General features: G+C 41.3%; 1 protein-coding gene across 1 annotated transcript in view; it reads right to left on the minus strand.

Moving 5' to 3' along the window:
* Positions 1–4,162, minus strand: part of PLPBP (pyridoxal phosphate binding protein) — a 67,419-nt gene extending 63,257 nt beyond the window's left edge. Inside the window, exon 1 of the mRNA XM_069213454.1 lies at positions 4,028–4,162. Coding sequence (XP_069069555.1) covers positions 4,028–4,117 — 90 coding nt within the window. The 5' untranslated portion in view covers positions 4,118–4,162. The remainder of the gene's footprint in view (positions 1–4,027) is intronic.
* Positions 4,163–11,268: the final 7,106 nt, after the last annotated feature.

An 11,268-nucleotide genomic window follows, 5' to 3' on the forward strand; every position in this document is an offset into this window, starting at 1 on the left:
TGAGGTCGATAGCCAGGATTCTGAGCCTTCTGGCATCGTCCATCCAATCCATTTTCCCAGGCCCTCTGAATTATCGAGCCCTTCAGAGACTAAAGATTCAACACTTAAGGAAGGGTATGACATATTCAGAACTAATTCCCCTCTCCCAGGAAGTCAAGATAGAAATGATGTGGTGGCTAGAACACATGGAGGCCTGGAATGGCAGGGCCATCGCTGGCTCATCTCCAGAGATTAAGATAGAATCAGATGCCAGCAGATGGGACTGGGGTGCGAGATGAGGTTCGATCATGATGGGAGGGCAGTGGTTGGAGGAAGAACTGGGTCTCCACATCAACTGTCTAGAACTGTTGGCGGGCTCTTTTGCCATCAAGAGCCTGTCCCCCAGAAGACTGACTGTTGCATCCTGCTACGGATGAACATTTCGGCAGACCGTTATGTCAGCAAATTGGGGGGAAAGAAGTCCAGACTGCTCGCAGAGATAGCCAAGGGTTTCTAGCATTAGTGCGTAGCCCACCACCTGTCCATTACAGCGGAATACTTGCCCGGTCCAAAAACACCATAGCAGATTGGAACTCCCGATATCTGAACGATTCCAGCAATTGGAAGCTGGATCATTTAATATTTCAACAGATTCACAACCTATGGGGTCCCTGCCAAGTTGACTTTTTCGCATCCTGTCTCAACAACCAGCTGCCGAATTTCTTCAGCCGGTGCCTGGAAACACAAGCTTTAGCTACTGATGCATTTCTACAGGACTGGTCCCTGTTTCTGGGTTATGCCTTTCCACGTTCCTCATGATTCCCAAAGTTCTGTTCCTAGACAGATGCCAGAAGGCAGAGTTCATCCTTCTGACTCCCTTTTAGAGGGCACAGCCCTGGTTCTCAATGGTCCTCTTGTTAGCTTGTGCACCCCCAGTTCTTCTTCCTCCCTTTCTGAACATTCGGTTCAATCCAGAGGGATTCTACCACCCCCTGATTCTCTATGGCAATCAGCGATTGATGGCCTGGAACGTTTCAGGCAAAGAAGGAATACCCCAGGCATTTTGCAATAAACTGCAGATTTCCTCAGCCAAGCTTGGGTGACAGATACACACAAACATTATTGCTCAGCTTGAAGGAGATGGAGTGGTTGGGGTGATGTGCAGAGTGTGAATCCTATTGGGGAACCCCCCTTGTATGATTGTGAATTTCTTATCAGAACTTGCAACCTCAGGACTGGCCTACAGGACTGTTAACTTCAGATCCACCATTTCTGTGGGTCACGTGCCTGTAAAGGGTAAACCTATGGGGGAACATCACCTTATTTACAAGGTTATGAAAGGGATTCGTCTTTTGATCACTCCAAAACCCAAACACAATTCTCTTCGGGATGTCAATTTTGTTTTGAGGTTTCTAGTGAATTGGCCAGCAAACCAATACCTATCCTGGAAGCAAATCTCAGCACAACTGACGATGTTGCTATGTTTAATTTCATGTAAGAGGGTTGCAGATGTATGTACACTGGACTTAGCAGGTAGAGTTTATTCTCCCGACGGTGTGACATTCTCGATTTCTTGGAGGACTAAGTCTAATTGCAGGTCAGTGACCTATCCACTGTTTACACAGTGAATCCACATTTGTGCGTGGTGCGATGTCTAAAGGCATATGAAACAGTTACAGATGAATACAGACAACATTTGAAAGGTCAATTGTTGATTGCCTTGCAGAGACCTTTTAGCCCTGTTTCGTCAGCCACTTCAGCCAGGTGGACGAGATGGTTACTAGCGGCAGCAGGTATAGATACCTCCACGTTTGGAGCACGCTCGGCCAGAGGAGCCATGACATTAAAAGGTGGATGCTTTAAGTTCGAGGCTCGAAGACATTAGGAGTGTGGCAGATTGGGCATCAGAGTCTACCTTCTGAAAATGTTATCATAAACCAATAATTGATGTTCCATCGATAGTGGTATGACAGCTTTGAACAAGCATAATCTGAGCCTTCGGTCCCGACACAGAATAAAAACTTTTCTAGCTTACGCATCAAGAATTTTCAATTCTATTAAGGTCACGGAGGAGAGGATTATCCCACACAAATATATGTTATTGGAAGGTGGTGCATGTATAAATCTGATATCCATGTATTTCATTATGAACTTCTCTATTCACCCTCCCTCGTTTTTTTTGTGATCTAGTGTGCATGACAACATTTGACATATTGCCATTTGAAGAAGCTACGTTCATGTTTTTCTGTTTTCAGGGAGCGACCAGAAGGCCGGTTAAAAGCATGTCTGGGTGGGCACTGCCCAGTGGTTTTGGAGTATGAGTCCCTTGAAACGACGATCAATTTCAAGTCAAGGTAGTCAGATGGGCATCACTAATTCAGCCTCTGTGAGAGCTACCAGTTCTGTTCGGCAGATGTGAAGTCTTTCCTGTTGGGACGTATCCCCGTTGGGATTTGGTTTGATGTTGGTGTCTGTTGAATACATTGCAGAGTTTGTAATGTCGAGACTGTTATCATCAAAAAAAGAGGACACGAGTTTGGGATGATCTGTATTTATGTCACGAAATTCCATGGTGATTGGGGCATTTGATGTGATTATGCTTGTTCATGGGTATTGTAGTTTATAATGTTTACTTCTTTTGACTGGATGCTGAAAATTCCAGTAAAAGAAAGAGAAGCATAATCCTTGCCTCTGTCCTTAATAGAATTGAAAATTCTTGATGTGTAGGCTAGAAAATGTTTTATTCTAAACCTCGAAGATAGGTGGGGACTTTGAGTGTACTACTGAGCTTGTGATATACAGTGCGAGATACCTGCAATGAGACTTGTACTTTTCCTTCTCTCTTACCTCTTATCATTTGGAGAGTTACGCCTGGGCTCTCGTCTCCCAAAATGGAGAAAACTAACGCAGGATCCAGAGTCGACGGTCAGGGGAGTAGGGAAGCGTTTTGACAGCTGCGGATAACCTTGCTAATGCATTTTGATACACTGCTCTGTAAGAGCTATTCCGCTTTTGGAGTGGTGTAAGTCCCTCTGCTGCAGTGCCTATTATTGCAATTTAGAGATTAAAATGCTCGATGTTGTTTCATCCAGTCCTGGTTTATACACAGGATGGATTAAAAACAGTCCTTGGTTCAATATTCGAGTTTCACTCTCCCTAGCTGATTTCAAGACCACACTCAAAACTCACCTTGTGAGCCACGATTTTCCAGTTCCCTGAAATTTGCAACATGCCCAACCATATTTTCCCTGTGATAACATTTCCCCCCATCAACACCCTAGTTCACTCTTCCTCCTTTCCCCCTGAGCTCCTGCTCAGTGTAGAATATATAAATGTGTCTGTTTCTCTCTGTATTAGTGTCCTATTGTCATGCACCACACTTCACATCCTCATCGTTTATGTATTCACCAATCAGAACCTGTTTGTTTACTATGAACAGCATTAGCTGCTGAAATACTAGCGCTCACTTATAATTCACGACAGATTAATTTACTAGAGACTGGCTGAAAAATACACATTCCAAATTCTATACTTTCTACTAAATACTATAGCTGTCGTGATCCCACCTCAAATGGGATAACTGCGCATTTACTATCTCGGAATGGTATGTTGCATTTGCTTTCACAGCTGTCAAAAATCCCAGGATGCAAAGTGCTATTATCTAAAAAGACAGAACTGGCTGAAGGTGCCAAGCTAGGCCTGATCCCACTTGGCATTTAGGGAGCACCCATCACCCCGCCTTCTACACTGAAATCTCCTGGAGGTGAGGTGGTAAGGGGGTATTCCAAATCAGTAAACACACTGGCTGACGTCTCCTTGTCTTTATAGATTTTTTTAACTGCCCCAACCTTAGGTCATTCTTTCACCTCCAGTATCTAAAGTCATTTAACACTTTACTCGCGCTCGCCTTGGTCTCACCGCGGCCGCTTCTTATAACTCTCCGATCTCCCTGCCCCCACTACTGCTATTGTCTTCCTACTCCCAACCCGTACTACCTAAAAACTAAATTTCCCCATTTCTTGGGCCCTCGGCCGCCTCGGTGTCTCACCTGCGGTCTTCTGGCCTCCGCCGCTTGTACCCTGCTCCTTACGGCTCTAAGCGCCGCTGCTGCCTCTTCAGACATGACGGCTCTCAGCATCTCCCTAACAGACGCCTTCACACCGGCAGCAGGATGGTCGAATCACCTGTTCCACCAATAGCAGGCGCAGACCTGACGCCTTAACCAATCATTACAGTGGAAGGAAGAAGGGGGTGGACACCGAAGGAAGCCATCTTTGGAAGGTCGGAGTCAAGGAGCTTGTCACATGCGGACCTGTTGCACAGTTACATGATCGGTGTGCTGTCCGTCATCTGCCTCTAAAAGGGCGTGGGGTAACAGTTTAGGGGTGCTGTGCGTTATAAAGTCCGAAGCAAGGATACATTTTATTTTGAGTGCTATGAGGCCGTAAGCATTTATAGCTTGTTCGGTGTTCACAGCTCGTGGGGACAAAGTGAGTAGTACGGTTTGCGGGTGTTCCACTGTAGGCTGGAATCAGATGTGAAAGTTGTGAATCTTGTGAATGGTGATTTTCTGCACCGGTAATCTAAGTAATTTTTATTCGTTATGGGTTAAGAATCTGTACAAGAAAATTCTAGCATAGAAAATAATGTGCGACTTGGAAAACGTGCCCACTTGGGTGACTGCCATAAAATACGTAAATGCTTATAATAAATGCATATTAATGTTAGTTGAGGTGTACGTGTAGACAGTGCTTTAAATGGGAAAAAATAAGTGCAGGTACTCACCAAATTAAGCAATAGACTGAGGGTAGGTTTTGGGGACAGAGTTTGGGGTGGAGCTAGGGGCGGGGCTCAGAGGAAAGGACTTATTAACAAAATTAGGACTTTCTCAGTGCACAATTGTGCATGAGGATACAGAAACATTTCTATTATCTGTATTATTATTTTGCACGTGCAAAAGGATACATTTAGCAAGGTTTTTCAAATTTAAAATGCATGCAGATTGTTTCTGCACTTATGGCGTCTGAACAACTTTTGAATTTTCACTTATCCACTATAGTGGGATACTGTTTGCAGTATGAGAAAGAAACCTAGACAAGAACATGCCATGATCCCGTTCTTCTTGACAGATTTTGCCTCTCCTTATCTAGATTGTTAATGTTTATTCAGCTTTGGTGCTTCCTTTAAAGTACCTTTTGTAATTCTCTTCAATTCAATAATAATGTTTATTTACCTAACGTGGTAGTTGTTGGTTTAAAAGTTACAAAATAATGATGCACATTGATGTAAAGTATTTAAAGAACAAAAAACAAAGGTTGTGGAACTCCATGTGGTGACTAAAAAAATAAGCATTGATGATTTATGTATTTTTTTATTTCTTTACGTATTTATTTATTTATTTATCCTATGTTGTTGCAAGCCAATTGACTTCCTGGCAGAGTTGAAATTGTATTCACATTTCCTCCTGAGTGCTTTTATTTGTATTTAAAGGGCCCAAGAGCCTCTTTTGAAAATTTTACATGAATAGACATAATTGTTTCATGCTTCCCCTTAAAGTGATGCATTTGAATTCATTTTTAAATAAACAGTGGCAGGTTTTCCATCTCCTTTTCCCTCATTCTCCCTTTTCTATCTGCTCTCTCATCCTTTCCATCACTCCCTTCCATCCTCCTTTCTCTAATTATATTTATGTAACTCCCTGTCTGAATCTTTCTGTCTTCTACTTAATAATGCTTGTCTTCACCCCTCATTCTTCCTTCTATCACTTTTTCTTATCTTTCTCTTTCTTTAGTACCTTCCCTTCTCACCTTCCCCAACCCTTATCCTCATTCCTGTTCCTCCCTTTCACCTTATCTCCAAATTGTTTCTCTTCTTTCTATTTCCATTTCATTTCGAATGGTATAAATGTGCACATGCAAAACTCGACTGACATTCATACACATCATATACCAGAAAGAGCTATCTGCCAGAGAGTCAGTGGCAAACAGCATTAGCCTTGTCACAGCGGTCAAACACCCAGCGCATGCATTTCAGGGCACTGGTTTGAAACCCTGTTTTCAGGGACACTAGAGTTATGTAATTCTGCAGCTCAGGCATTTTCCGCATAGTAATGGAATTGCTCTGTGTGTTACATAAACCATTATCTACTGCATAATCTGCAGATTATACCCAAAATAATTGTTTCCAATTTAAACGGTTCAAAAGTTGCTAAAAACATGGGGACAAATGCTCCTGTGCAGTGGAAGGCCCTTCACAAAGGTTTGCTGATCATCTTTGAGTTTTTTATTGCTGTATCAGGGCAGTAAACTGGTACTAATAAAGTGAAATCCTTTCCCATACAGCGTTACTATATGAAAAAATTGTGTAGTAACACTATCATAAAATGTGCCGCATTAGGCCTCCTAATTTGCCTTTTCTTGCTGCATAATTTAGTCTTTTCCGCCATATAATTTCGTCCTCCCCTGCAGCATAATTCCAGTGGCCCTGGTTGTAGTGCAAAAAATCCTTTTAGAAAACACTAGGGCTGGATGCAGAATGAAATGCACCATGCTGCAGCAGAACGAATTTAAAGCATGACCGAGGCTTACTTTAAGCGCAAGTGCATCACATGTATAATGTTTGAAATATCTGAAAATAAAAGAATGGTGCTGGAGCGTAATTGATATTTCACAGAGAGTTACTGTTTAATTAAATCATGCCTTATTAGGTGTTGACAAATTCCATCAATATGGAATTTAGGTATATCAATGTCTCTTGCTCTCCCTGTCTTCACTCTCCAAACTTTTTATCTCTTTCTCCTCTCATTCTCTTCTCTCACATATTTCTCTCCCTCTCTTATGGGACACTGAGGAAAACTAAATGCAGCTTTATTATTTACTCTTGTAAAACTGTGCCCACACAGAACTGGAATGTTTTTTTCACCCTGTCTCTTGCCTTCCAAACTCTACTGTGGCACAGACCATTTAGATCTGCGAAAAAACGGGCCCTGCATCGCACATGTACAATAGGATTAACTGCACAGGGTCAATGGACCCTGCACTGTGAATCACCTTATGATGAAAGCTGTCTGAACCGCAGGGAGCCCTGACAATGCAAATGAGCTGCTGATGGTTCATCAGCAGCTCAGCTTTGAACAACACCGCTACCCAACTGTGGAATGTCGCACTCACGTTCTCACTGTTCCTCTAAGTACCGGTACTCTCTTTTGGGAAGGAGAAGTTCCGGTACTCAGTGGGTGAAAACTGAAAAGTGCTGGTACTTAGTACCGGTGAGTACCAGCCCATTTAAAGCACTGCACGTAGAGAGAATTGTAGTAGTATGTCATATTAAAGATTTTACATTATGTATTTTGGTTTATTAACTATAGGCCTTAAGTTAGCGAGATTTGGGCCTAGTCTGCACAGCCTCATATTAAGCTGCATTGTCTAATAAATTAGGGGGGAATGTATGATTTAAGAACTAATGCCCTTATTGTTTACACTGTGCTGATCAAACAGTTTGCAGATGTCTTTAGTTTTCTCATGAGAACTGTCTGCTAGAATGTCGTGTATTTAAAAATGCAATTTTGTAAAGTTTGATGCTGATGTTCCCAGGAACCAAAAATGGATGCACTGACTGGAGAGCAGATTGCAACAAAATCGTTACCTGATGAGTCTGGCGATGGGAACTGGGCAAGAGGAGTCAATCATCGACATGTGAAAGACAACTTAGTAAAATCTTAGATTTGTTTTTTTTATTTTATTGGACTAACTCTGAATGTACAAGATTTTGACCAATGACAATGTGGGAAGATTCTTTGGGACATTTTAACTTAGCCTGACTGCAAAGAGGAGAGTGAGCTTTTTCCAATTTTAACTTTCCCCGTAGTGGTTCTGTTTTGAGGAGCTGAACAGTTCCTGATGACTTTAATTCCTAACTTTGACTTTATTGCTGATCCCGTAGAGATTGCTTCTTAAATGGTTTAGATATTTTAGAATCCCCTGTGTCTGAGCCATCCCCTTTGCTCTGTTCCGTTGCTGAAGCTGACCAGACAAATGTCCAACTGACAAAGAGAAATCGCAGCTTGCAAATCCATTGAGGAGAGGTATAACAAAATGCTTTTCCCATTGTTGTATTTGCTCTTTGTTTCTAGGTACCAACCATTATTTTGATAGAGCCATAGTTTAGATGTTTTTCCAAATTAACTTTTAACTGAAATTGTCTTTTCCATGAAGTCCAAACATGCTATTCTAATCAGAAGGTTAGTTAGGGAGCCCTGGAAATGCTGACATTGCAATTAACAAGGAATTGATGTAGTTCACTTGTTGAATCTAGATATATGTCATTTCTATTGTGCAGTTATTTTTGTTATTAATTTGTACTGTGAATCTTGAATGCTTAGTTATAAATGCATTAGTTAAATTGAGGTTCTTTAGAAGATTCGGTCAGCCAGTGTTATTCATATATGTTTATCATTTGGTTTTGAGATTAATTTACGTGATGTTAGCATTGTTAATATAGGGAAATAAACTTTTAACTTTTACTAAAGGTGTGGTTATTCGTGGCCAAATGGGCCATGGTGAGTGAAGATTAGTGACTCCAGATGAAATGTTTGTTTATTGATTATGTTGGAAGGATTGGTGTTTCAGGGTGAAGTTTCTAGTGAAATCCCTCCAAGCGTAGTCAAAAGTCAATCGAACCTCTAACGCGTCCCCTTATCTATTAAACTATAAAAGACCTAATGAGGTCAGACCTGCTCACAACTGCGGTGGTTGCCGGCCCAAATAGTTGACTTGCTTACCGTGTAAGGGTGGATAAATAATGTGCTACTGAGCATGTTTGGGCTCACTGCCATGGGTGAGGGGCGACAACCTTAATTTCTAGTAACTGCTTTATTTTGAATCAAGTGGGCAAAAACCATACACTCCCAGGGAAACTGGATAAGGAAAGGGCAGGACTTGGGACAAAATGGGTGATGGAGAAAGCAGTAATAATCATTCCCAAAGTCAGTACTTGAGAACATAGGTGTCAAATAAGTGGTCACATTACCTTAATACCTATGACATTGCAATAACTGCCATTGGTGAAATTAAGACACTCACACGTGCAACATATAAAATAACTCACGTTAATAACACCGATAAATGTCCATTTTTATATACGACTTACATTTTAAGCAAGGTACTGACGCAATAGAAAAATTACACATTACTATTTTTTTATTGCAGAAGCAATTATGTGTTTATTGAAAGAAGAAAATATAGTGCCACTAAAAGACAAAATGGTACTTAGAAGCCAAATTATTTATACTTCAAACTGATGATTAATAGTGTCCCTATATATATATTTATATATGTCTTAAGCATAACATGTATTGAAAAATTACAGGAAAACGCACAGAAAGATTTAAACAAATTATTGTTTTTTTCACCTGTATTTCTTTATGTAGACCAATATGAACAATGTTATTGACATAAATTGATCCTTAGCATTGTTAATACATTTTGATTAACATCACTTGTAAGAAAATATAACTACTATAGCATATAGGTGAGATTTTTATTCAACACATAATTTACTATATGTTTGCAATAATAAAATGAGCAACATCTTGCTTAAAATGTATATTTTATTTAATTTTTTACATTTTATTCAGCAGAGTACACTTTTCACTGCTGTAGACTTATTTTGTTTTTACTCATCTAAGAGCTGAATCCATCATATCACAGCTGGAGCTGCAGAAAGTAAGAAGTGGACATCACACCACTGTTACCTTCTTTTCTGTTCGTAGCATTGCCTTTGCCTTCCTTGTGGCCAGGGGTAGCAAAGTCAGTGTCAGAGATCTCAAGGGGAAAGCCGGTGGTCACCGATACGACCCCTTGTGACCCGTAAATGACAGCTATGCGTCAGAATATGTTTGTAAGTGTAAATATTTCTTGAGTGAGTGGAATGTTTGTGGCCATGCATTGATGAATGACGGTACTGTGCTTCAAGTGGGCTAAAACCTCTGGGGTGGGTCCTGGCAAAGCAAAATAGACTCTGAGCAAGGGCTCTATGAGGCCTTCTATTTCTGGTATTCCCTGACTGAAATTAAAAAACATATATTCTCTTCCTGCTTTCACATGCTGGTGCAGCAACACAACTCCACCAATTTAGCGATTACTAGGTAAAAGGTGGCTACTGTTGTTTACCCTTTGTGTTTCAGGGCCTAAAGCATTATTTCATTTCTACAGAATAGCTGTGTTGCCACTTTTAAACTTACCTTGACACGATTATTTATTGCCCGTGGCTCTGGATAAAGCTACTATACAACCTGTAACTATTGCCTTACTGATTTTGATTGTGCTTTGTCCAATGACTCTCCACTCTAGTTTTAGGGCCTGCCAATTTTTCATTCCACTTAAAACAGTGGATGCATGAGTGCATGAATGGGTCAGTGAGTGACAGGGCCTGTCTGCATGAGGAAGTACATAGATGGCTAGACCAGTGGTTCCCAACCTGTGGTCCGGGGACCCCTGGGGGTCCGCGAAACCTCCTCTGGGGGTCCGCGAATGCTTAGAAAATTAAATAATATTAACAGATTCCTGCCCTGGAAGACCCATGTGTATGCAGATTAATGCAGATGCAGCTGTGCTTGTCGCTTTCTGGGTGGAATGCACAAGGGGAGCTGTCAACCAGCCAGACCAGACATGGATTGTAGACAGGCTGTAAAGCACAGAGAGCAGTAAGTGCAGAGAAATGACTACTTTCTAAAAGTGCATTTCTAAAATAGTAATGTTAAATCCAATTTCGTCAGAAAGCAGGATTTCTCAGTACCATTCCAACCATACCAAACACGACAATGCCTCTCCTTTCAAATCAGAGATTACCACTTAAAAGTATATAAGGCAATATCTAATTCAGGCCTATGAGAGGAGCAGGCTTCACAATAGTGAAATACAGCTTTGGGGGTATTTCACTACCAAGACATGTAAAACTTACAAGCACATGTCTTGCCTTTTACTTACAAAGCGCCTGCCCTATGGGCTACAGAGGGCCTACTATAGGGGAGAATTATTCGTAATAAAGGTGGTGTTTAAGGCTTGTCAAGTAGTTTAAAATGGCAAGTCGAAGGGCTAGTGAACCTGCACACACAGGCCTTGCAACGGCAGGCTGATACATGGTTAAGGGGCTAATTATGTGGGTGGCAAAATCAGTGCTGCAGGCCCACTAGTAGCATTTAATTTACAAGCCCTGGGCACACACAGTGCAATTTCCTAGGGACTTATAGGTAAATTAAATATGCCAAATGAGTAGGAGCTAATGTTACCT

Source organism: Pleurodeles waltl, chromosome 11, assembly GCF_031143425.1.
Source record: "Pleurodeles waltl isolate 20211129_DDA chromosome 11, aPleWal1.hap1.20221129, whole genome shotgun sequence".
NCBI classification, from domain to species: Eukaryota; Metazoa; Chordata; class Amphibia; order Caudata; family Salamandridae; genus Pleurodeles; species Pleurodeles waltl.